Source organism: Buteo buteo, chromosome 4 (genome assembly GCF_964188355.1).
Source record: "Buteo buteo chromosome 4, bButBut1.hap1.1, whole genome shotgun sequence".
Taxonomy (NCBI): Eukaryota; Metazoa; Chordata; class Aves; order Accipitriformes; family Accipitridae; genus Buteo; species Buteo buteo.
Genome location: NC_134174.1, coordinates 1,093,900 through 1,118,968, shown reverse-complemented (window position 1 = coordinate 1,118,968; position 25,069 = coordinate 1,093,900). Strand labels below are relative to the sequence as shown.

Here is a 25,069-nt window from a genome sequence, read left to right as displayed (position 1 = left end):
GTTTGCACGCCGTGGCACAGCCTTGCACACCGGGGCACTGGTTTGCGTTCTGTGGGTATGGCCTTGCACCCGACGGAACAGCCTCGCACACCACGGCGCGGCTGTGCACACCGTGGCACAGCCTTGCACTCCTTGGCACGGCTTTGCCCACCGTGGCATGGCCTTGCACACCGTGGCACAGGTTTGCACACTGCGGGCATGGCCTTGCACACCACGGCACAGCTTTGCGCACCATGGCAGAGGTTTGCACGCCACAGGCATGAGTTTGCACGCTGTGGGCACAGCTTTGCGCACCGAGGCATGGCTTTGCACGCTGTGGCACAGGTTTGCACACTGAGGCATGGCTTTGCACGCTGTGGCACAGGTTTGCATGCCATGGGCATGGCTTTGCACACCATGGCACAAGTTTGCACGCCATGGGCATGAGTTCACACACTGTGGGCATAGCTTTGCACACCATGGCACAGCTTTGCACACTGTGGCACAGGTTTGCACGCCATGGGCATGAGTTCACACACTGTGGGCATAGCTTTGCACACCGTGGCACGGCTTTGCACACCGTGGCACAGGTTTGCACGCCATGGGCGTGAGTTCGCACACTGTGGGCACAGCCTCGCACACCGTGGGCACAGCCTCGCACACCATGGCCATGGCTTTGCACACCCACAGGGCTCTGCCCTACCCCCCAGACCGCTCCGGGCACGGGGGGCAAAGCAGCCCCACGGCCCCGCGCGGGCAGGTTGCGTCGCTCCGTCCGTCGGTCGGTCCGTCCGTCCTGGGGTGGGGTCCCCCCTAGAGCCTGGCTTTGGGGGGTCCCTCCAGCGAGCGCAGGAAGGCGAGCAGGGCCCGGCGGTACTCGGCGGGGTGCTGGCGAAGGTGGGCGGCGTGGCGCGACCGCGGCCAGCCGCAGGCGTGGGCGCGGATGCCCTGCGCCCGCCAGCCCCGCAGCAGCGCCCGCAGCACCGCCGGCTGGCACAGCCCGTCGTCCAGGCTGTAGAAGAGGAGGAGGGGGCAGCGCAGGGGGGGGCTGGCGAAGGCGCCCCGCGCCCGCTCGAACTCCCGTCCTCCCCAGCACCCCAGCACCCCCAGGTACAGCCGGGCGCCGGCGCGCACCAGGGCCCGCAGGTACGGCGTGCCCACCGCGCCGGCGATGCCTGCGGGGAGAGAGCCGCGTCGGTGCCGGCGGTGGTCCCCGGCGGCGCCCGCCTCGGGTATCCCCCGTCCCGGGTATCCCCCGTCCCCGGCCACGCTCACCCCGCGCCATGTCCCCGATGCCGCCGGTCACCAGGCTGTCGTAGACGATGCCGCGGAAGCGCGGTGCCAGGCGGCGGCACTGCCGGGGCCGGTGGCGCAGGAGCAGCAGCACCTGGGCGAAGGTGTAGGCGCCGGCGGAGATGGCGTGCACCAGCAGCGGGCGGGTGGCCAGGCCGCTGCCGCCACCGCCACCCCCGGTGTCACCGGGGCCACCACTGACATCAATGTCACCACCGCCATTGCCACCACCGACACCACCATTGCCGTCACCGTCACCACCAGTGCCACCTCCGCCACCAGCGTCCCCACCATTGCCACCACAACGGCCACCACCGCTGCCACCGTAGCCACCACCATCACCACCACCACCGCTGCCACCACCGTCACCTCCGACGCCACCGCCGCCGCCGTCGCCGCCGTGGTCCAGCAGCCGCAGCAGGCGCCCCGCCAGGCGCTGCCCTTGCCACGGCCACAGGACATGGCACGCCGTCGTCCCCACCACCAGCACGTCCACGCCGCGGCGCAGGTAGAGCGCCAGGTACCGCGCCAGCCCCCGCGCCTGCGCCCCCAGCCAGGGCAGCAGCAGCAGCAGGGGTTTGCCGGGGGGGGACCCCCCGACGGCGCTGCTGTAGAGGCGGATGGTCCGCGAGAAGGACGTCACCGTGACGGGGGGCAACGGGGGGGGGGCCCAGTGCTGCCCCTCGTCCTCCCTGCGGGAGACAGGGCAGGGGGGTGGGACCCCTCTGATGTGGGACTTCCCCCCCCCAAATGAAGGACCCCCCCCCAGCATGGGTCACCCTGCCAAATGTGGGATTCCCCCCAAATGTGGGACAACCGCCCCAAATGAAGGACCCCCCCCCTCAAGCGTGGGATACCCCCCCAAATGTGGGACATCCCTCCCCAATGAAGGACCCCCCCGAAATGTGGGACACCCCCCCAAACGTGGGACACCCCCCCAGTGTGGGACCACCACCCAAATCTGGAGCCCTGCGAGGCAGCACCAGCACCCCGGGGGGGTGGGGCCAGGGGGTTCCATCCTGCTGGCCCCCACCCCAGGGCAGGGTCTGGCCCCCCTGTGCTGCCCCAGGACCGGCTGGGACCCCCCCCATGGGACACCCCCCCCCACCACTGTGGGGCCATTTGCACCCTGCAGGCAGCTCCCTGTGTCCCGCAGGCACTTGGTGACACCCCCACACCTTGTGCCCCCCCCGTGTGCCCCAGCACTGCCAGCCTGGACCCCCCCCCCCCCATGTACCCTACCCTGGGGGCCGCACACCCCCACCCCAGCATGTCCCCCCACCCTGGGGGCACCCGTCACAGGCTGGGTCCGGGGGGGGGGGCATTGGGGGCACCCAGGTCCCTGCAGCTTGCCCCAGTGTCCCCCCCCCCGGCCACCGTGTCCCCTCCCCACGCTCACCTGGTGTCACTGGCTGTGCCGGGGGGGTCCGGCAGCATTAGGGGGTCCGGCTCCGTCAGGGGGTCCGGCTGCGGCGGGGGGGCCGCTGTGCCATGGGCATCCAGCTGCGGCGGGGGGTCCAGCTGCGGCGGAGGCTGCGGTGTGCCGTGGGGGTCCGGCGGTGCTGGGGGGGTCTGACTGTGCCTGGGGGTCCGGCTGTGCGGGGGCATCCAGCTGAGCTCGAGTCCGGTTGCGCCGGGGTCCGGTTGTGCCGGGGTCCGGCTGTGCCGGCGGTGGGTGTCGGGGTGGGTGTTAGGGCGGGTGCCGGCGGTGGGTGCCGGCGGTGGTGGTGGGTGCCGGAGACGCCAGGCAGTGCTGGCGGCAGCCCGGATTAGGCCAGGCCGCGGTTACAAAACACCTTACACAATGCCAGCGGGCACCGCGCCACCGCCGCTGGCGTGGCGACGAGCCCCCGTGGCTCCCCACGGCCTCCCCGCTGTCCCCCCCGTGGCCCCCCACGGCCCCCGTGGTCCCCCACTGCCCCACAGCCCCCCATGGCCCCCCCAGACCCTCACTGCCCCCCACAGCTCCCCATGGCCCCCCCCAGACTCCCACTGCCCCCATGGCCCCCCACAGCTCCCCATGGCCCCCCACTGGCCCCCCCCGGACCCCCACAGCTCCCCACCGCCCCCCCCCATGCCCCCCTGCTATGTCAACCCCAACTGTGTGGTCCCGGGGGACAGCGGTGACCCAGTGACAACTGCCACCCCCCCACCCCAGCATCCCCCCCCGCCCCAATGCTGGAGGCAGAGCCCCAGCCCCCCCAGCCCCCCCTGCTCTCAGTCCCACGGACCCCACGGCTTCAAGGCACAGCCCCCCCGGGGTCCCCGTGGCCCCCAGCCCCCCCCCGCTGTCCCCTGGGAGCCCGCGTGGTCCTCAGTGCCCCCCCTGCTCCGGCACCTTGATGAGGGGCTGAGAAGGGGGGGGGGCAATGGGGGGTGTGCAAAGGGGGAGGGGAAGGGGGGGGTGTGATGGGGTGCAATGGTGGGTCTATGTCATGGGGGGGTGCAGGGGGGGGTGTGCAATGGGGGTGTGTAATGGAGGTGTGCAAGGGGGGGTGGGTATAATGGGGGTGTGCAAGGGAGGGGTGTGCAAGGGTGGGTGTGTGTGCAGTGGGGGGGTGTGCAATGGAGAAGTGCGGGGGGGTGTATAATAGGGGTGTGCAAGCAGGGTGTGCAACAGGCAGGGTGCCACCCTGCACCCCCTCCAGGGACCCCCACAATCTCTGCCTTGGGGTCCCAGGCCAGGGCTTGGGGGGGGGGGCTCAGCCTCAGCACCCCAGCGAAGGCCCCCCTGGATCTTTGGGGTCCTGACTGCCGGGTACGGGAGCACGAGAGTGAGCACGGAGGGGCCACCGTGGTGGCACCCGCGGTGGCACCCGCACTGCCACAGACGGCAGCGCACGTGGGGGGGGGCATGCAGCGGCACAGGCGCCAGCACGTTTGGCGGCACACACGGTGGCACGTGTGGCGGCACACATAGTGGCACACGCGGTGGCACATGTGGTGGCACGCTTGATGGCACACGCGCTGCCCCCGCTCCCCCCGCGGCGGGGCTGCCCGCAAACAGGGGTGACCCCAGCGGGTGTCCCCGTCCCGGCCCCCCCCCTGCAGCCCCCCTCGGGGGCTGGCAGCGCCCGGCGTGCCGTGGCGCGGCCTGGATGGCCGTGGCGGCTCGCCCGAGCGTGCACCGCGCATTGCCGGTGACCCACTTCCCAGGTCCCCTCCGGCGGGGCCATCGAGCGGCTGCGCCCACCCCGGCGCCTCTGTCCCCCCCCCGGCCCTGCCCCGTGTCACCCACCCCCGGGGGCTGCCGGAGGGTTTGGGGGGCTGCTGGGGGGCACGGGGAGGGGGCAGCGAGTGTGCGCAGTGAGTGTGCGCAGTGAGCAAGGGGATGCGGTGAGTGTGTGCGGTGTGTGCAGTGAGGGTGTGCATGCAGTGTACGCCTGCAGTGCGTGCAGTGAGCGTGCGCAGTGCGTGCAAGCAGTGCATGCCTGCAGCGTGTGCCTGCAATGAGCGGGTGCGCGCAGCGGATGCAGTGTGTGCACGCAGTGCCTGGCTGCAGCGTGCGCAGTGCGTGCGTGCACCGAGTGTGCGCGGCGCAGGCCCGCAGCGAGTGCGCGCGGTGTGCAGTGAATGCGTGCAGCGTGTGCCTGCAGTGAGGGCGTGCATGCAGTGCCCGCAGCGGGCGTGCGCAGCGTGCGCAGAAAGGGTGCACGCGCTGTAGGTGGGCAGCGGGCAGCGCATCATGCAGCGCGTGTGGGATGTGCAAGGGGTGCGTGTGCAGGGAGCGTGGGCTGTGCGCAGCGTGGGCGTGTGGCGGGGGAGCGGTGCATGGGACGGGTGTGAGCAGCGCACGTGCGAGCGGCGTGCGAGCAGCATGCCAATGTGTCAGCAGCGTGTGAGCAGCACGCAAGCGTGAGCAGCGTGTGAGCAGCACGTGTCCAGGCAGTGTGTGTGTCAGCACCGTGTCTGTACCGTGTGTGCGCGGCACGTCTGTGTGCAGCGTGTGTCCGTGCAACGTGTGCGAGCAGCGTGTGCAGTGTGTGACCGCGCAGCGTGAGCAGCAGGGGCTCTGTGTCCGTGCGTGCGGTGTGTGCAACGTCTCTAGGCGGTGCGAGCAGCGCGTGCAAGGTGTGCGAGCAGCGTGAGCAGCGCGTGCAAGGTGCGTGAGCAGCGTGAGCAGCGCGTGCAAGGTGCGTGAGCAGCGTGAGCGGCGCGTGCACGCAGCGTGAGCGGCGCACCCACGCCACGTGCAGCGGGAGCGATGTCCGTGTGCCAGCGCCAGCCCAGCCGACCCGAACGCAGCCGAACGCAGCCGAACCCAGCCGAGCCGAGCCGAACCCAGCCGAACCCAGCCGAACCCAGCCGAACCCAGCCGAACCCAGCCGAACCCAGCCGAGCCGAAACGCGGCGGGTCCTGCTGCCCGCGGCCACCGCGGCGGGGCCGGGAGCGGAGGAGGAGGAGGAGGAGGAGGAGGAGGAGGAGGAGGAGGAGGAGGAGGAGGATGGGGGGTGTTTGGAGAGGAGGGGGGTGTGGAGAGGAGGAGGAGGGGGGCAGCCCGCGCCCGCCCCGCCCGCCGCTGCTCTGCCGGTGCTGCCGGTGCCGCTGCCGGTGCTGCCGGTGGCGGAGCGGAGCGGAACGGAGCGGGACCGGGACCGGGGCCGGGGCCGGGGCCGGGGCTGGAGCCGCCGCGGAGGCCGGTGGGTGCGGGCGGGGGTGCTGAGCGGGTCTGTCCCGCACAGTCCTGAGTGGGGTGCGCGGGGGACGGGGTGCTGGGATGAAGGGTGAAGGGTGCTGGGGTGCCCGGGGTGCAGGGTGCTGGGGTGAAGGGTGCTGGGGTGAAGGGTGCTGGGTGCCGGGGTGAAGGGTGCTGGGATGAAGGGTGCTGGGGTGAAGGGTGCTGGGGTGAAGGGTGCTGGGGTGCCCGGGGTGCAGGGTGCTGGGGTGAAGGGTGCTGGGATGAAGGGTGCTGGGTGCCCAGGGTGCAGGGTGCTGGGGTGCCCGGGGTGCAGGGTGCTGGGGTGAAGGGTGCTGGGGTGAAGGGTGCTGGGGTGCCCGGGGTGAAGGGTGCTGGGATGAAGGGTGCTGGGTGCCCAGGGTGCAGGGTGCTGGGGTGAAGGGTGCTGGGGTGAAGGGCGCTGGGTGCCTGGGGTGCAGGGTGCTGGGGTGCTCGGGGTGGAGGGTTGTTGGGGTAGGGGGGTCGCAGGGACACAGGGGTGCTGAGGGTGCTCTGGGGTGCTGGGTCAGCGGGACCGTGCGGGACCTGAGTGTGCACGGTGTGCGAGTGGGTGTAGCAGGGCTGGGGGTGAGCGCGTGCGAGTGCGAGTGAGCGTGCATCCCGTGCTGAACACCCAGGGCTTCGGGCTGAGCCGAGCGACACACGCACACACACACGGAGACAGGCCCCCCCACCGCACCCCCACGCAGGCTGGCTCACGCGCACGTGCTCACACGCGCACCCGCACCCGCACACCTGCGCTGCGCTGGGCGGCCGGGGGAGAAGGTGGCAGGAGCGTGTTGGGGGGCGTGCACGGTCGCGGGTGTGCACGGGGGTGTGCACGGCGGGGGTGTGCATCGTGCGCAGCCCGGGCTGTGCACGGGGGCGTGCGTAGGTGCGCGCAAGGGGGTGCGCGCAGCCTGGGTTCTGCGTGCGTGTGCGCGGGCAGGCGTGCGACGCCGCGCGCACGGGAGATGCTGCGATTCCCCTGTCACACGCCTGTGCACACCTTGGGGGAGGGGGGGGCCGGGGGGCCATGCCCGTGCGAGGTGCCGTGTGTCACCCTCGGGTGCCGTGCCAGGGCGCGTACGAGCGTGACCCGGCGTGCGACACCCAGGGGACCAGCGCCGACGAGGGCGGCGGGGGGTGGTGGGTGCTGGGTTGGGGGGGGGTTGGTCCCTGGCGCGGGCACCCGGCAGCCCCCCTCGCCGGCGGTGCTGGGGCACGTTGGCAGCGGTGGGTGCCGGGTGTGACAGGTCCCCGCGTGCCCCGTGAGCCCCCGTCACATCGCATCCGTCCCCGCCGCGCCGCCGCCGCCCTGACGTGCCCCGATGTGACACCGCGGAGACAGGCCTTGTCACAAAGATTAGGGACCTGGCACCGGGGGGGGGGGGGGGGGGCACCCCACTCCCTCGGGTGTCCTCGGGTTAGGGGACCTCCCCACCCTCGGCATCCTGAGGGAGGGGGCCTGCCCCATGTGCCCCCCCCATCCCCATGTGCCACCGTGTGCCGCGGGGGTGGCGGGAGCGTGGCGGGACGAGGGTGGCGGGACGAGCCGCGACACCCCCCCGGGGCCCACGCTGCCTGCCCTGCCCTCAGCCCCGGGGGGGTGGCGGGTGCCGGAGCCACCCAGGCAGAGCAGCGTCAGGCCCGGGGGGGGGGGGGGGAGCCCTGGGGTGCCACAGGGACCCGGCGCACCCTGTCTGTCTGTCCTGCCTGATCCGGTCCGGGCAGAGGCTGCTGGCGCAGGCAGGGCATGGTGCAGGCAGGCTGCCTGTCCCCGGGGATCCTCCTGTCCCCCCCAGGGATGCTCCTGTCCTCAGGGATGCTTCTGTCCCCCCCTAGGGATGCTCCTGTCCCCCCCAGGGATGCTCCTGTCCCCGGGGATGCTTCTGTCCCCAGGGATGCTCCTGTCCCCCCCCCCCAGGGATGCTCCTGTCCTCAGGGATGCTCCTGTCCCCATCCTGTCCTCCCGATGTCCCCAGTCATGCCCCCCCCTCCCAGCAGAGCCACCCCAGCTGCCATCAGCCCCGACATGTCACCATCCTGCCGGGGACGTTGGGGCTGGGACGGTGCCGTGGGGGGGGGGGCCTGGATCGATGCCATGGGGCCGGCTGAGCCCCGTGGGGCCGGCTGTGCTTAGGGTGCCGTGGGGCCGGGGGGGGGCTGGCTGGGTGCCGTGGGGTGGGCCACGTGCCGGGTTATGGTGCCGGTGGGTGCCGAGGTAACCGTCCCCTCTGCCCCTCTCCGCAGCGCTGCTCCCGCCGTGCCGCCGTCCCCGATGTCCCCGACGTCCCCCACGGGGCTGGGGGCGGCCCCCCCCCGCCTGCTGCTGCTGGCTCTGCTGCTGTGCCTGCTCCCCCCCGCCGCTGCCCCGCCGCCCCCCTCGGCCCCCACCGGCCTCCCGGGACCCCCGGGGACGGCGCCGGGACCCCCCGCGCCCCGCAGCGAAGCCCCCGTCCTCTCCCTCAACCTCGGCCTCAACTTCAAGATCAAGGTGCGAAGCCAGGGCAGCCCCCGCCTCGCCGCCCCCACCGCCCCCCCGGGGCCCCCCCACCCGCTGCCCCCCGGCACCCCCGTGCCCCCCACCCTGCCACCGCCGTCGGGTTCGGGCTGGCCTGACGCCGGGGACGAGCCGGGCTCCGGGACCCCCCCGGAGGAAGCGGGGGGCTGGGGGGGCCCCTCCGGCCATGCCGGCATCGCCCCCCCGGCATCCCCGGCCGGGGAGAGGGACAAGGAGCTGGAGCTGGACATCGCCATCGACCTGACGGCGGGGCTGGACCCCGAAGCGGGGCCGGGGGGGGCAGTGCCCCCCACCAGCCTCCTGCGGGTCCCCCCCGGCCCCCGCCGCCCCATCCCGCTCATCCCCGGCATCAAGGCCGGCATTTCGGAGCTGGCCAGCAAACTCAGCGCCGCCGGTGAGTGCCCCACGGCCGAGGCGGGCTGGGGTCCCCGGACGCGGCCCCCCCATACTGAAGGACCCCCCACCATGTGTGTGTGTGTGTCCCCACAGGGTTCCTGGTGCCCACGGTGCCCCCCAGGGTCAGCCACGAGGCGCCGGGGGGCAACGGGTCCCAGGAGCAGGATCAGGCCGGCAGCGGCGCTGAGCCAGGTGAGGGGGGTCAGGTCCGGCGGGGGGGGGGGTGTGTGGGATCCTGACACCCCCACAGTGGCTGGTGTGACCCGGGGTGGGGAGCTGGGGGGACGTGGGGGGTGCACGGGGAGCCTGTGGGTACGGGAGATACGGGGAAGGGGGGCGCACGGCGTACGTGGGGTGCACGCGGGGGGGGCGCGGGGCGCACGCCGCCCCCCGCCCTGACCCCTCTCCTCGCCCGCAGCCCACCCCCCCGGCCGCCAGCCCTCCCGGGGCGCCGCACCCCCCCCCGCTGCCGCCTCCGCCTGCACCCCGGGCTCCGCCTGCAGCTCGGGGGGGCCGGATCCCCGGGACCCCCCCGGCGCTCCCCTCTCCTGGCCCCCCCACTTCGTGGCCCTGCAGACCAGCTGGTCGGCGGCCACCGCCGCCTGGGGCCCGGCCTGGGACGCTCACGTCTACGGGGTCGGATGCCTTTTCGCTCTACTGGGACTGCTGGGGCTACTGGTGCTGGTGGCGGGTCCCCGCGGTCGCCCGCCCGCCGCCCGGCTGCTGGGGGGGCTCTTGGCGGTGGCGGGAGCCGCCCGCGCCTTCCCGCTCTTCTTCGACGCCTACGAGCGGCGCGGCCGCCTGCCCCCCCCGGCCGCTCGCCTCCTCTTCGAGCTGCCCTTCCCCTGCCTGGGCTGGGGGCTGGCGCTGGCCCTCTGCCTGCCGCGGCCCCCCCGCCGCTGCCGGACCCCCGCCGTGGCGGCGCTGGGGGTGCTGCACGCCGGCGGGGTGCTGGGGGCCGTGCTGGCGGTGGCGGCGCTGGGCCGGCTGCCGGGGCTGCTGCTGCTGCCGCGGGGGCTCTTCGCCGGGCTGGCGGCCGCCCTGACCCTCTGGGTGCTGCCCCGCTGCGGGGGGGGGGGGGCCCGGGGGGGACCCCGGGGCAAGGGGGGCGCGGGGCGGGGGGGGCCCGGCGGGGCGGCGGCGGCGGTGGGGGTGGCGGCGGCGGGGGCCGTGCTGAGCGCGGGGCTGCAGGTTTTCGGGGCGTTGCAGGCGCTGGGCTGGGGGGGGCCGGCCCCCCCGGGCCCCTGGGCCTGGTGGGGGCTGCAGCTGGGCTGTCGCCTGGCCGAGGCCGCCATGGGGCTGCCCCTCGCCGTGCTGGCGCTGGTGGCGGCCCCCCCTCCCCGGCACGCCCGCCCCCTCGACCCCCCCAACGGCTGCGCCCCCCGGCCGCGGGGGGAGGCCGAGGCGCTGCCGCTCTGCGGGGGCCCCCCCGAGCCCCCCGAGGCCGACGGGGACCCCACCGCCGGTTACCGGCCCCCCTCGCCCATCGACCTGCGCCGCAGCATCGACGAGGCGCTGGGAGCGCGGCCCGGCATCTTCCGCCACGGCGCCGGCACGGCGGCGGGGATCAGCGTCATCGGCGCGGCGAGAACCGGCACCGACGGCGCGGCGGGGAGCGGCGGCACCGGCCCGCGTGGGATCGGCGCGACCGGCTTGCCGGGAATCGGCACGACCGGCGCGGCGGGGCTCGGCGCGACCGCGACACCTGGGCCCGGCACCGCCGGCACGGCGGGGATTAGCACAACCGCGACGCCAAGCCTCGGCACAACCGGCACGGGAGCGCTCGGGGCCACCAGCATCGCGGGGCTCGGCACAACCGGCACGCCGGGGCTCGGCGCTGCTGGCACGGCAGGGATTAGCACAACCAGCGCATCAGGGCTCGGCACAACCGCTGCGCCAAGTCTCGGCACAACCGCCGCACCAAGTCTCGGCACAACCAGCACATCTGGGCTTGGCACAACCAGCATGCTGGAGCTCAGCACAACCAGCGCGCCGGAGCTCAGCACCACCAGCACACCAAGTCTTGGCATAGCTAGCACACCCGGGCTCGGCACAACCGCTACGCCGGCCCTCGGCACAACCGGTGCAGCAGGGTTTGGCACAACCACCGCACCGGGTCTCGGCACGACCGCTACACCGAATCTCGGCACAACCAGCACATCGGAGCCCAACACAACCGGCACACAGGGTCTCGGCACAACCGCTACACCAGATCTCAGTACAACCGGCACACCGGAGCCCGGCACACCGGAGCCCGGCACCGCGGGCCACCCCCCGCCGCCGGCACCCTCGACCCTGCAGCGTGCCGCCTCCTGCGGGGGGGGGTCCGCCGCGTCCCCGGGGGTGCGAGGGCGTCGGGGCGTCGGTGGCGGTGGCAGCCCCTCACCCCAGGGACTGTCCCGGGGGGGGCCGGCGGCGGTGCCGGACCCCAGCCCCCCGCCACGGGGTACCCCCCAGGCAGCCCCCGCACTGCGGCCCTCCCGGAGCTGGGCAGGGGGCAGCCCCCATCCCCCGCCGGCCCCCCGATCCCAAGGGGGACAGGCTGAGGGGGGGGTCCCCGCTGCCGGGGGTGTCCCCGAGCCCCCCGGTGACCCTGGCGCCGACCGCCGCAGCCAGTGCAGCGACACCATAGACTTGTAGGGCGTGGGGTGTCCCCTACCCTCCCCACCCCCCCCCGGCTGCTGTGGGACCCCAGTGGGGTCAGCACTGTCCCGGGGGGGGGCAATGGAGAGAGCCCGGCCCGGCCCCCCATGGCACGCTGCCTCCGGGACCCCTGGCACCCGCCTGGCCAGGGGACCCCCCGTCCAAATGGTGATGCCCAGGAGACCCCCAGGACCCCCAGACGCCTGCCATACTCTGGAGAGCCCCCCCCCATCCTCAGAGACCCCCGGCCAGCCCCCACATCCCTGAGACCCCCAAATACGGGTGGCAACCTGGGGACCCCTCCAGCCGCTCCCAGGTCCTTGAGACCCCCAAGTCCTGGTGACAACCTGGGCACCCCCCAGGTCCCTGAGCGCCCCCCCTAGTCTCCCCCCTGCCGTGCCTTGAAACCCCCCCAGCTCCATGCCAGGCCCCAGAGGCACCCCACAGCCCCCCTGGCCCTCCGCCATGGCCCATGGACCCCCCCCGGCCCCCCACCACATCACTGACCCCCCCACATGCCACACTCCGGAGACCCCTGAGTCCCCCATTGTGCCCCAGGGACCCCCCCTCTGCTGAGGCCCCCGCACCCCCAGTGCTGGGGGGCATTTAGGGCTAGCCCCCCCCCCCCCGTGTACCCAATAAAGTGCCACATGCGAAGGATGTGAGTGTGACCCCGTGGGACCCCCGCGACTCCCCCCCCCGCCCCGGCCCCACTGTGCCCCACACAGTGGGATGGGACCCCTGAGCCCCCCCTCCCCCGAACCCACAGCCCTTGGGACGGGACCCCCGACCCCCGCCGTCCCCATGTCCCCTGGGATGGACCCCTGTACCCCACTGCTGCCCCACAGCCCCTGGAATCAGCCCCCCCGAGCCCCCCTGAACCCCCCCAGCCCCTGGGACAAGATCCCCAGCGCCCCCCCCCCAACCCCAAGGACCCTTCGCTGGGACCCCCAAACCCCCTGATCCCCCCCAGCCCTTGGGACGGGACCCCCAAGCCCCCCTGATCCCCACAGCCCCTGGGAAGGGACCCCCCAAGCCCCCCCCCCCCCCCTTCCATGGGACCCCCAAATCCCCCCCGGCCCCTCCCTGACCCTGCAGTTGTCCGCCGCGCCGCCAGGGGGCGCTCTCCTCCCACCCCGTTCCATCAGGTCCCGCCGTGCGCCGCTCTTGCCCGCCCCCTTCCCGGCAGCCCCCGCGCGGCGCGTGCCCAAGATGGCGGCGGCCGGCGGCGGCGGCTCCGGCCCGGTCTCGGGTCGCACCGTCTTGGTGCGGGGACTGCCCGCCGCCGCCACCGCCGCCGAACTCGAGAGCCTCTTCGGCCGCCTCGGGCCCCTCCGCCGCTGCTTTGTTGTCACCGAGAAGGGTCGGGGGAGGCCGGACGCGGCGTGGGGGAGCCGAGGGCTGAGGCCTGGCGGGGGGGACGCGGGGGCTGAGGCCTGGGGAGGCCTGGGACCGGGGTCTGGGGGGCGACTGAGGGGGCCTTGGGGAGGTAGGGAGGAGGCCTGGGGTCGTGGGGATACTGGGAGCCGTGGGTTGGGAGGATTTGGGATTGGGGTGCGGAGGGGGGGTGGCTGGGAATTGGGGGAGGGGGTGCAGGGGTGTGTGTGCTGGGAGAAGAACTGTTTGGGAGTAGGAATTTGGGGGGGGGGGTGTCAGGAGTTGGGGGGGTGTTGGGGTGCAGGATGGGGGTGGGTCGGGAGTATCAGTTATCCAGGGTGAGAGATGGCGGGACAGAGGTGGGTTTGGGGGGGCGGGGAGTGAGGGCTGAGGGAAGGTGCAGAGGCTCAGGGCGGACTGGTGAGCACTGGGAGGGACTGGGGGTGGGACACAGGTAGATTGGGGGTTGTCAGGAGGAGGCTCAGGGGCAGTTGGGAACCAGGCTGAGTGTGGTCCCGTGGGACGGGGACAGTCTGATGGCGAGAGCTGGGGAGGGGGCGCATGGGGGAGGGCTGCAGGGCCTCACTGCTCCCCCCCACTACCCCCAGGCACCAAGACCTGCCGTGGCTTCGGCTATGTCACCTTCTCCCTGCCCGAGGATGCCCAGCGAGCTCTGCAGGAGGCCACCACCCTCGGTGGCCGCCGGCTCAATGTGACACTAGCCCGGCAGAGGCCCAGGGAGGGGAGGAAGAAGCCGCAGCGGGAGAAGGAGAAGGAGGAGGAGGCGGCAGCGGGTGAGCTGCGAGTCCTGTCCCCTGCCTGCGCTCTCAGGGACCAGCAGCTGCCCTGGGTCTGTCCCCAGGCCGTGCTGTCCCCAAATACCTGCTCTCTCCACTGCAGGTGCCCCCAAGGCCACCGCCGCAGCCCCCCCGAGACCGAAGAAGCCTAGAGCCGCTTCCAGGAAGGCCCGGCTGATCGTCCGCAACCTCAGCTTCAAGGTACGGGGGGGTCCAGCTCCACACCCTGCCCCCAGCCAGCGCTGGCATGACCCCAAGGGGTGCAGGGAGAGGATCCCCACATCCCTGCCTGTCCCAGGGGAGCATCCCGGCAGGCACTGCCGGCTCCTGGGGCCCCCCCAGCCCCTTCCCTCACCCAGCTGGTCCCTCCCCAGTGCTCCGAGGACGACCTGAGATCTCTCTTCTCGCCCTTCGGCACTGTGCTGGAGGTGAACATCCCCAGGAAGCCAGGTGAGCCCCATGCCAGGGACCGTTTTTGGGGTGGTGGCATTTCCATGCCGGCCACCTGGCCCTGCCTGTGGAGTGGGGAGCAGCTGCCGGCAGGTGTGGAGCAGCATTCCTGGCTCTTGCAGACGGGAAGATGCGGGGATTCGCCTTCGTGCAGTTGAGGAACATGCTGGAAGCAGCCAAGGCGCTCCGGGGGATGAACATGAAAGAGATCAAAGGTTCAACCGTGCTTCTCCCCACTTCTCCTGCTGCAGGGGGAGCTTTGTGGGGTGCCCCATCTTCCCTGCCTTCTTCCCCCTTCCCTGGGGAACTTCAGGAGACTCTCTGGGCAGCTTTGGTTTGCAAGGGGGAGAAGGGGGGGATGCTGATGGCGTGTCCCCGTGTCCATTTGCCTCCTCAGGGCGGCCAGTGGCAGTGGACTGGGCCGTGGCCAAGGACAAGTACCGGGCGACGCAGGGCAGCCAGCCTGACAGTGAGGGTCCTAACCCCCCCTCCCAGCACAGCTCTGGGCCCAGCTGGGTGCCCCGCACTGGCAGTGTCGGAGGCAGTTGCACCCTGCTTCTGGCTTGAGGGGAGAGAGAGGGTCACTGGGGGTGACTGTCCCCTCGTCCCTGTCTCTTTGTCCCGCCTTGCAGAAATCAAGGAGGAGAAACCTGGGGAGGCTGAAGAGCAGAATCCGGGTGATGCTGAGGAGGAGGAGGAAGAGGAGGAGGAGGAGGAGGAAAAAGAAGAGGAAGAGGAGGAAAACAAAAAAGCAGTTGGAAAGATGAAGAAGAGCAAGCCCTCCTCATCTCAGGCACGAGGCCGGTGAGCGAGAGAAGGGGCTGTGCCAACTAGGGAGGAATGGGGCTGATCTGGGGGGGTCTTGGCCTTGCTCTGGGATGCAGACGCCCACCCCCGTGGGGCTCTGAGACAGAGCCCTGGGCTTGTCCCCCTGTGGGACCCCCGGACAGAGCCCTGTCCTGTCCCCCCACCACTGCTTGGGGCTGCTGTGGGGCCAGGCCAGCTCTGCCCTGGTTCCTGCAGGTCTGGGAAGGGGACGGCAGCTGCAGACAGCAGCGAGGAGGAGGAAGATGGGGAAGAAGATGATGACGAAGGAGGCAGCGAGGATGATAGCGAGCTGGAGGAGGGCTCGGAGGAGGAAGAGGAGGAGGAAGGTCTGGTCTGTTTTGCTCTGTGGGTGAGGCTGGTAGGGTGGGCTGCTGCAGGCAGGGTGACTGGGTTAGTGACTGGGGGGGGCTTCCTTGGGGTCTGGGGGGGCTCCCCTGGGGTCTGGAAGCCATTGCGGTGTGGCCAGCAGGCACCGACTGCCGGCTCCTTTGTGGTTGCAGGGGGGGACGTGCCCAAGAAGCAACAGGGGAAGGGGCGGCAGCCCCCCTCAGACGTGGACGAGGGCAGGACCGTCTTCATCCGGTGAGCACTGGGTCTCTTGGAGGGCAGAGCGGGGGGGCCCCCTCTCTGCCACGCTGGTGGATCTGGGCCCAGGGGGATGCCGGGGAGGGGGGCTGAGCCCCATGGCTGCCCTCAACGGTCCCCCCTCCCCCAATCACAGGAACCTCTCCTTCGATACGGAGGAGGAGGCGCTGGGGGAGATGCTGCAGCAATTTGGGGACCTCAAGTACGTCCGTGTCGTCCTGCACCCCGACACAGAGCACTCCAAAGGTAACCTGGGTGGGGGGTCCCATGGAGCGGGGGGGGGGTGGACACCCTCTCCTGTCCCTGTCCCCTCACCAAACTCCCCTCTGTCCCCAGGCTGTGCCTTTGCTCAGTTCCTGACACAAGAAGCCGCCCAGAAATGCCTCCAGGCTGCCCAGGAGGAGAGTGAGGTGAGCGGAGTGATGAGGAACCCCTCCAGGGGAAACCAGGGGCAACCCCCCCTGGGGGCATGGGGAGACCAGGGTCGCCCCCAGGGGCAACAAAGGACCTCCCAGGGGTTTGGGGACAGCACCAGCCCTCCCGCCTTGGGTTTGGGGGATGCCTGTGGGCTCATCCCCCTCTCTCCAGGGTCATTTCAGTTCCTGGGACCCTCAGCCCAGGCGGTGTGGGATCCTGGCTGTGCCCCCCGGCCCCAGCTCTGTCCTCTCGCAGGGCGGGGGTCTGCGGCTGGATGGGCGGCTGCTCCGCATCGACCCAGCCGTGAGCCGTGAGGAGGCCCACAAACTCCGTGGGCAGAAGGCAAAGAAGCCGACGGGCACCCGAAACCTTTACCTGGCCCGCGAAGGCTGTGAGTACCGGCCCTGGTGGGGGTCCTGGGCACCCCTAACACCCCCTTTTCGCTCTCCCAACATCCCCCATCTCGCCCCCCCTGGCAGTGATCCGGGCCGGGACGAAGGCTGCGGAGGGCGTGAGCGACGCTGACATGGCCAAGCGAGCGCGGGTGAGTGAGCAGACCCCAGACCCTGGGGGCTGTGACAGCTTAGGGACGGCACGTCTGGCCCTCCTGGGAGGGGTGGGGGGCACGACTCCCCCCTCATGGCACCGCTTCTCCCAGTTTGAGGAGCTCAAGTACCAGAAGCTGCGGGACCAGAACATTTTTGTGTCCCGTACCCGGCTCTGCATCCACAACCTGCCCAAGGCCGTGGACAGTGCCCGGCTCCGGCGTCTGCTGCTTCAGGTGGCTGGCGGGGGCAAGGCCATGCACATCAAGGAGGTGGGTGTCATCCCCCCACCCCACTCCGTGTCCCCCTGTGCTCTGTGTCCCCTCTGGGGAGGGTTTGGGGGTGGCTGGGGGTGCAGAGGAGGTGGGTGTCCCCCTCTGTGTCCCCTCTGGGGAGGGTTTGGGAGTGCAGAGGAGTTAGGTGTTTCCTTACATTGTCTCTGGGGTGGGTTTGGGGGTGCAGAGCAGGTGAGTGTCCCCTCTGGGGGCTGGTTGGGGGTGCAGAGGAGGTGGCTGTCCCCCCCAATGTCCCCTCTGCTGTGGGTTTGGGGGTGCAGAGGAGGCGGGTGTCCTACAGTGAGGTGGACCTGTGGGTCCCGGCAGTGGCGGGGGGTCCCAGCGCAGGTTGGTGAGCTGGTGCCATGCCCCCCACCCCTTCAAAAAAGTGCCGGGTGATGCGGGAGCTGCGAGGGAAGGGGCAGTCCCTGGGCTATGCCTTCGTGGAGTTTGGGGAGCACGAGCAGGCGCTGGCCGCCCTGCGGAGCATCAACAACAATCCTCGTCTCTTCGGGGCTCAGAAGGTGGGTGGTTGAGGGGAGGGTTGGGGTGGTATCTTGAGGGGCTGGACCCCCGTGGGGTGGTGCAGAGGGTTTACCATGTCCCCCTCTTTCCACATCTTCCCTGTCACCCATAACCCCATTGTGTGGGATCCTGTAGGGTCCCCCCAAAACCCTACACTTTACGGGCTGGCCCTCTTGGGGTCTTTCCCATAACCCCACCCTTAGGCCCTGCCAATCCAGCCCCCCCAGCACCAGGGTCTCCCCAACACCTCCCTCTCTGCCCATGGGGTTGCCCACCACTTCATTTGGGTTGCCCTCCACCCATCACCCTATAGCCCTGTGGGCTCTCACCCCACGGGTTCTCCCCATCACCCCACTTGCCTCCCCTGGGGCCACAGGCAGGGAGATTCTTGGGGGTGCTCCTGGTGTTACTGGGGGGCTGGAGCCCCCCCAGGCCTGCCACCCACCCCTGGCTCTGCCTGCAGAGGCCCATCGTGGAGTTCTCGCTGGAGGATCGGCGGAAGCTGAAGCTGAAGGAGCAGCGAGCGCAGCGCAGCCTGGTAGGAGCGCGGCGTGTGTGTGTGTCCCCACCCTTGGCCCTCTCTCCCCTGCGCTGACCCGGTGTTTGGCACAGCTCAAGCTGAAACCGAAGCCAGCGGAGAAGGAGCCGGCTGCTGCTGGGGCAGCTGAGCCAGCGGAACCCCCTAAGAGGCATCAGGGAAGGAAAAAACCCCTTTCCAAGGGGTCTGAGGGCTCCCACGGCTCCGGGGGACCACTGGCGGGGGGGCAGGAGGCTGCCCCGGCTCCCCCGGGACACCCAGCTCCTGCCATGCCCTGGTCCGGTTTCCGTACGGAGGCGCAGGTGGAGCGTGTGGAGCTGCCGGATGGCACCACGAGGAAGAAGGTGTTAGCGCTGCCCTCGCACCGTGGGCCCAAGATCAGGTATGGGGCAGGGAGGGGGGGGAATGACGGACACTCCCTTCTCCCTCCACCCTCAGCGTCCCCCCAGGGTCCTTCCCCCTTGGTGTGGGTGTCTCTGGCTTTTCCTTTCCTTCCCCTGGGGCCCAGGGCTGGGCCACGTCGTCCCCTCTGGGTGCCGGGGGGGGGCGGGCAGCACGTATGGGTGCATGCAGGCGCCCACGGGCGTACCTGGCACCCATGGGTGCCCCCTCTGCTCTCCCCCACCCAGGAAGCGCGACAAGGGGAAGGTGAAGCCCCTCCCCAAGCAGCCCAAGGCCAAAGTCCAGCGACGGAAGGAGAAGCGCAAGGTGGCCCCCACCCAGGTAGGGACATGGGGGGTCACACGCTCCCCCCACCCCCGGGCTGGTTTTGGGGTCAGATCCCTCTAATTAGGGGGGGCTGTGGGCTCTCTCTTTCATCCCATGTCCTTGCACCCTGTGGGCTCCCCTGTTCCCCTCACGCACCCCCTCAGCGGTGCTCCTGGGCTCTGGTTGTGCCCAGCTTGGTGCTGGGACATGGGGGGGTCTGGGGACCCCCATATTCCCCTCTCGCCTCTGCCCGCAGGCACAGCGGCGGCGGTGGGAGGGCGGGGGGGCCGAGGCCCGGTTCAGTGAGCTGGTGGAGCGGTACAAGAGGAAGATCCTGGGCAGCGACCCCCCCGCACCCAAGAGGAGCAAGTGGTTCGAGAGCTGAGGACCCTCCCCTCCACCACCCACCCCCCCACCCCTGGGTGCTGAGCTGTTTGGGGGGGAGTCATGGGCCTCAGATCCCCTTGTGGGGGGGGGGTAAGGGTGCTGCTCCGTGGGGGGACCCTAGGGTCTCTGTTTCAGCCCCGGGACCCCGCAGGGGGGAAGGACCAAGTCCTGCATCTCCCCTTGTCCCCCACCCTGGGCTCTGGGGGTGCCCCCCTCTCTCCTCCTCCTCTCCCAGGGGTGCTGTGTGGTTTGGGACCCTCTGGGGCAGGGCTGGAGGGAGGGGCAGGCACCCTCCCCTTACCCCCAGCACCCCCCACCTTGTCGGTGACAGGGTGTTGTAAAAGTATAGGAATATATTTTAATAAAAAGCTTTTTGGAGGAAGAATCCTCTCGCCATCACCCACCCTGGGGTGCTAGCAGTCCCCTGGCCCTGACTGCTCAGGGTGCTGTGAGGCTGCAGCCCCATGGTCTTGGTTGGGGGGGCAGAAGGGAGGATGGAGGGTCTGGGGGTGCCCCCAGGGAGGGTGCTGTGCTCTGGAGGGGGGGGAAGGAGTGTTTGGGGTGCCTCTGGGGTGAGGGAAGGGGGGTGCCTCATTGCTTAAGGCTGTTGCAGTGGGAGTGGAGGGCAGAGATGATGAAGAGGGGTTTTTGGGGGGTTGAGAAGGTGCCTGTGGCCTTGGGGGGTTCATCCCCAGCTGGGGGGGGGGGGTCAGAGAGGACAAAGTTGGGCCCGCGGGTCAGCCCCACGGTGGGTGCCCGTGCCGCTCGGCACACGGTTCAGCAGAGGGGGGCTGGCGGGGTCCCGGCTGAGTCAGCGGCCGCTGCGGCCATGCCGGGGCTCGGGGCCAGGCCAGCTTCACCTGGCCGGCGGCACCGCAGCCTCCAGCAGCCCCCGCCGCGTGAGCGACGTGCGCCAGGGCCACGGGGACCCGGCACTGCCCCACGGCCCCCCCCAGACCCCACAGTTGGGGAGCCCTCCGAGCTGGGGTGTCCACACTGGGGGGTTGCGGGGGGGTCTCTGGGATGGGACACTGGCTCGGCCACCGCAGCAGGAACTTTCCAGCTGCCGGCTGAGGTCGGGGGGAAAAAATCCTCCTGTGGTTCTGCTGGGGAGGGTGAGGGGGGGGCACGGGCTGGGGGGGTGGCACTGGGGACAGGGACAAGGGCTGGGGACAAGGGACAAAGAGCTAGAGATGGAGGATGGGGACTGTGACCATGGAGAAGTGACTGGGGACGAGGGACAGCGCACAGACACACACAGTGACACACGTGTACACACGCGTGTGCACGGCCCCCTGTGCCCGGGTGGCAGCGAATCGGCTCTGGGCTCTGTCCCCTCCTTGTCCCCATCCCTGCCCCAGCTTTTCCAGGGCTGGGCGCTGGGTGCCACCCGTCCCACCACCCAGACCCCTGCCCCACGGCTGCTTCGCCAGCCCCGGGGACCCCACAGGGTTCCTGCTGTGTGTCCCCGTGTCCCCTCGGGTCGTCCCCCCCAGCAGCCGGAGGTGTTGGGGTCACACCAGGCCGGGGGGGGGGGAGCTGAGCCGCGAAGCCACTGACCAGCTCGTAAACCACCGCGGAGCCGCCGGGGCCTGAGTCAGCCGGTGCCATGTCCTCGCACGCTCCCGTGTCCCCGGGGTCCCTTGTCCCCCATCACTGGGCTCAGGAGGAGCACGGACCCCGGTCCAGCCTGGGGCATCGCTGTGGTTTGGGGGGGGGGACACCCCCTCCCCTGCACCCCGCTGCTGTGCCGTAGCTGGAGCTGCAGCAGCCACCGGCAAAGCCACTGGGTCTTGGGGGGTCGCAGCAGCCAAGCTCACCCCATGGGTTATATTTTGGGTTTGATTTATCCCTCCCTGCCCCGACACATCCATGGGGACACATTTTGATATCCGCCCCCCGGCCCGACCGAGCCCCCGTTTGCTGGGGACCCCAGCAATGGTGACACCAGCACCCAGCCTGCCGGCTCGCACCCAGCCTGGTGCTGAGCGGGGATGTTAGAGACACGGGACAGGGCTGCTGGAAAACTTGCTTTATTTTAAATTAACATGGGAGAAATAAATACAAATACTAAATAATAACAATAATAATTAATAACATTAAATAATAATAATAATAATAGAAAAAGAGGCAATCACAAGACTGGAGTTCCCTCTGGTGCTGGTTGTGCCGGGCTGGCCATGCCGGTGCATGGGGACAGCCATGGCCCCGGGGTGGGGGTCAGCCCGGTGTCCCGTCCCCGTGTCCCCCCCCCCACACCCTGGGGCTGGGGTCCCCAGGGCGTCCCTAGCAGGCGGGGAGGCCGTCGAGGCGGGCGGCGATGCCGTCCAGGCAAACGCGAAGCCGCGCCAGGGCCAGCCCGGCGGCGGTGTGGGGTGCTTCGACCAGCAAGTCGGATAAAGCGGGGGGTCCTGGGGGTCCCGGGGGGGTGCGGAGCGGGGGGCAGCCCAGGTGGGTGGCCAGGGCGGCCAGGAGGCTGCGGAGGTTCTCCATGTCGTTGGCGATCTGGGCCAGCGGCAGGTTGCCGGCCGCCAGGCCGCCCAGCAGGCGCTGGAAGAGCTGGAGACGGTGGTCCATGGCCCCCAGCCCCTCGGGAGCCCCCTCCCCCGGGATGGCCTCCAGCCCGCTGATCTTCATTCTCAGGGGGAAGAGCTGGGGGGGGCGAAGGCATGGCACCCACTGCCCGCTCCTCGGGCAGGGGTCCTGCCCCACCTGCTGTGGGAGACCCTCCTTGGGGAACCCCCTCCCCAGCTGGGGTGTAGAGACCCCCCCCAAACTCAGCCCCGGGCATCCCTTGGGGCTCAGGGTCCCCCACCCAGTCATGGGCATCCCTCCCTGGGAGCCCCCCTCATCTGAGGCACAGACACCCCCCCAGCATCCCTCTTTGGGGACCCCCCCACCTGGGGCACAGAGTCCCCCCCCAGCCCTGGGCATCCCTTTGGGGCACAGGGTCCCCCACCCCAGCCATGGGTGTCCCTCTCTGGGGACTCGCCCCCCCCAATCTGGAGCACAGAGCCCCCCCACCCCACGCTGGGTGTCATCATCCCCCCCCCCAGCGACCACCCTGGGGCGCAGGGCCCCTCACCTCACAGCCCAGCCCCCTCCCTTGGGTGACACGGGGCATGCAGTGAACCCTATGGGGTGGCCCTGGGAGGAGGGGGGACACCCCCCAAGCCCCCCCTGTCCATCCCGTCCCCCCCCCCGGGCCTCACCTGCAGCTGCTGGATGCGGGTGCTGAGGGTGCGGGTGAGGTTCCTGGTGTCCGCCTGGACCTTCTCCAGCCGGACGGGACGGCCACCGGCCAGCGGCACCCACAGCCAGAGGAGACCCCAGAGGGACACGCCGGGCCACCGCATCCTGCCGGGCTCTGCGCCGGGTGGCACAGGGGTGTCAGGTGCCTCGGGGGGGGGGGGGGTCCCCTGCACCCCAAAAATGCCACAGACACCCCTCCCCGAGAGGGGACACGGAGGATGCTCTGACCCCCTCGCTGGGGACACATCCTCATCCTGGGGGCCGTGGGGAGCATCCTCCCGTGGCGGGGTGTCACAGGGAGGGGGACACACTAAGATGGGTGTCCCCAAGCTTTGTGTGTGTGCGTGCCCCCCCCCCCACCCCCGGTGCTCCCCAGGGGATGGGAACAGAGGGGTGCGGTGACATGACCAGGGACACGGGGGAGAAGCGGTGCCAGGGTGGCACGTGGACGGCCACGTCCCCGCTCTGTGCCAGCCCTGGGGCAACCGGAGCCGGGTCCTCGTCACCGTGCCGCCGTGCCCCCGCCAGCACGTGCCGATGTGGCCGTGCCCCGCCACCTTCCCGGAGCTGCCCTTTCGCAAGCGCCGCCCCGGCCACCCACGGCCCAGTGTCCCCAGCCGTGGCCGTGACCATGCAGGGCTGCCACCGGAGCCTTGGTGACAACGTGGCCGGGGGACACTGCTTTGGCGGGGAGGGGGGGGAAGTCTCGGAGGGCCGGGGGTGAGTGCTGGCTCCCCAGCGCCGTGTTCATTCCCTGGGGATCCCCATCCTCTGTGGGCAGGATGAGGCCAAGAAAAGAGCGTGGGTAGTGGAGGGACCCCTGGATGGCATGTGTCCCCATCACCCGCTGCCTGGGGATGGGGACAGAGCCCGGGGGGGGGGGAGACACGGGGACAGGGGGGGAGCGGAGCAGCTCCCACCCTGGTACTCACCAGAGACTCGTACCCACTCACCGAGCCTGGAACGAGAGAGTTGGGGACAGGGGTGACACGGGGACCTCTGCCAGGACCCCCACAGTGTCACCACCCCACTGGCCTGGACGGGGGGGGCCGTCAGGGCTGGGGGGGCAGGCGGCCCCTTGGGGAGCGCAGGATGCTCAGGTATCCCCCCGGCATCCCCCCGGTGCTGGGGGACGCGGCTGGCGGCACTACCGTGGCCTGGGCAGTGCCGATTTTACCCAGGGCGGGGGGCTGGCACGTGTCCCTGGAGATGGGGTGCGGGGGGGGACACACACAAACAGGGACATCCCGTCCCCAAGGTGCTGAGCCCAGCGGAGGTGGCTGGTGCCGGGCCAGGCCGGCGGCTGTGCCAGGATTGTGCCGGGGCTGTGCCGGGCATCGGGCAGGTGAGGCCGGTTCAACCCGCTGCCCACCTGCCCAGGGGTAAGGGGGGGCACAGACCTCGGGGGGGGGGGCTGTGGTCCCCAGCCAGGCCCTGGGGACAGTGTCCCTGCGTGTCCCCTGGTGTCATGGGGGGGGGACTGGGGTCCCCCGGCTCGGCAACCCACGGCACTCGGGGGGGTCCCTTGGGCTGGTGCAGCCTGGGGAGCTGGGGTGGGGGTGTCCCAGAGTGGGGTTGTCCTGGGGCAGGGGTGTCCCACGGTGGGGTGACCCTCAGGAAGGGGTGTCCCATGGCGGGGGTGTCACTGAGGAAGGGGTGTCCCAGGAAAACGGGGGGTCCTGGAGCATGGGCCCCCTGGGGAAGGGGGGTCCTGGGGAAGGGGGGTCCCATGGCGGGGGGTGTCCCAGGAGAATGGGTGTCCCTGGGGAAGGGATATCCCATGGTGGGGGCATCCCTGGGGATGGAGCTCCCCAGGAGAAGGGGGGTCCTGGGGAAAGGGATGTCCCGCGGTGGGGGTGTCCTGGGAAAGGGGTGTCCCGGGAGAATGGGGGTCCCTGGGCCAGGGGTGTCCCATGGTGGGGGTGTTCCGGGGGGGGGAGTCGGCGATGTCCCACTTACCTGGGCCGCCCCGTGGGTCCCGTCCCGTCGCGGCGGTGGCTCCATGCCCCGCGGCCCCCCCCTATATAGCGGAGCGGGGCCGTTGCACAACGGCGCTCCCCGGCCCCGCCCGCCGCTCCCCGCCCGCCCCCGGCCCGACGGCTGGCTGTCCGTCCGTCCGTCCGTCTGTCCGTCCGTCTGTCCGTCCGTCTGTCCGTCCGTCTGTCCGGCCGGCCGGCCCGGCCCCCGCCCTCCTACAGCCCCCCAGGGCTGCGCCGAGCAGGGGGATGCACCGAGCGGGGGGGGGGTCCCGAGGACACACGGAGCACGGGGGGGGTCCCAGGGACACACGGAGCTTTGGGCGGGGGGGGGGTCCCCGGGGATGCACCGAGCGAGGGAGGGGGGAATCCCGGGGTACAGGGGCCAGGAGGGTCCCGGGGGACGCGGGGCGGGGGGGGGGGTCCCGGGGCTGCACCGAGCACGGGGGGGGTGGGGGGGCCGGGACACGGGGGGGTGCGGAGGGGACGAGCTGCACCGGGGGGGAGCAGAGCCCGGGACCGGAGAACCCGGGGACCCCCGGGCACCCCCCCCAGCGTGACCCCCAGCACACCCCCCGCCTGCCCCACAGCCGAGCAGCCCCCCCCACGCATACGTGCCCAGGTGGAGCGGCAGCCCCCGCCCGTGTGCGGGGTGACACATCCGCACACCCAGCGCCGTGCACACACGCACACGCACCCGCCGGGCCGGCTGCTCCCCAGGGAGCGGGGGGTGCCCCCCCCCCCCCACCCCGTGTCCCTCCTGAACTGCCCCTTTTTCAACCCAGTCCGCCCCAGATTGCCCAAGCTGGGGGGGGGGGCACACAATGGGGCGAGAGAGGCCCCCAGGCTGGGGCACCCACAGCACCCAGACCCAGCACCCCACGGGCCGGGTGCGGGTGGGTGTGCAGGGCTTTGT

At 71.3% G+C, this 25,069-nt stretch overlaps 3 protein-coding genes across 3 annotated transcripts; 1 reads left to right on the top strand and 2 right to left on the bottom strand.

Moving 5' to 3' along the window:
* Window positions 1-658: 658 nt before the first annotated feature.
* Window positions 659-4,407, bottom strand: LOC142030461 (uncharacterized). Its single transcript, XM_075026695.1, has 4 exons — window positions 3,905-4,407; window positions 2,672-3,025; window positions 1,255-1,964; window positions 659-1,154 (listed from the first exon to the last, which is right to left on the bottom strand). Exons 1-4 carry the CDS (start codon window positions 4,405-4,407, stop codon window positions 793-795), a joined length of 1,929 nt encoding a protein of 642 aa, XP_074882796.1. The 3' UTR covers window positions 659-792.
* Window positions 4,408-12,692: 8,285 nt separating this feature from the next.
* On the top strand, window positions 12,693-19,310 carry RBM28 (RNA binding motif protein 28). The gene is made up of 19 exons (XM_075024492.1): window positions 12,693-12,856; window positions 13,479-13,664; window positions 13,771-13,868; window positions 14,042-14,117; window positions 14,240-14,332; window positions 14,515-14,586; window positions 14,750-14,921; window positions 15,141-15,271; window positions 15,446-15,527; window positions 15,667-15,776; window positions 15,867-15,940; window positions 16,203-16,338; window positions 16,427-16,491; window positions 16,606-16,764; window positions 17,157-17,291; window positions 17,756-17,830; window positions 17,905-18,212; window positions 18,460-18,553; window positions 18,795-19,310. The coding sequence occupies exons 1-19, from the start codon at window positions 12,706-12,708 to the stop codon at window positions 18,921-18,923; spliced, it is 2,346 nt and encodes a 781-aa protein (XP_074880593.1). The 5' UTR covers window positions 12,693-12,705; the 3' UTR covers window positions 18,924-19,310.
* A 1,901-nt stretch (window positions 19,311-21,211) lies between these two features.
* LEP (leptin) lies at window positions 21,212-22,292 on the bottom strand. The gene is made up of 2 exons (XM_075026749.1): window positions 22,138-22,292; window positions 21,212-21,577 (listed from the first exon to the last, which is right to left on the bottom strand). The coding sequence occupies exons 1-2, from the start codon at window positions 22,279-22,281 to the stop codon at window positions 21,212-21,214; spliced, it is 510 nt and encodes a 169-aa protein (XP_074882850.1). The 5' UTR covers window positions 22,282-22,292.
* Between the last annotated feature and the right edge of the window lie 2,777 nt (window positions 22,293-25,069).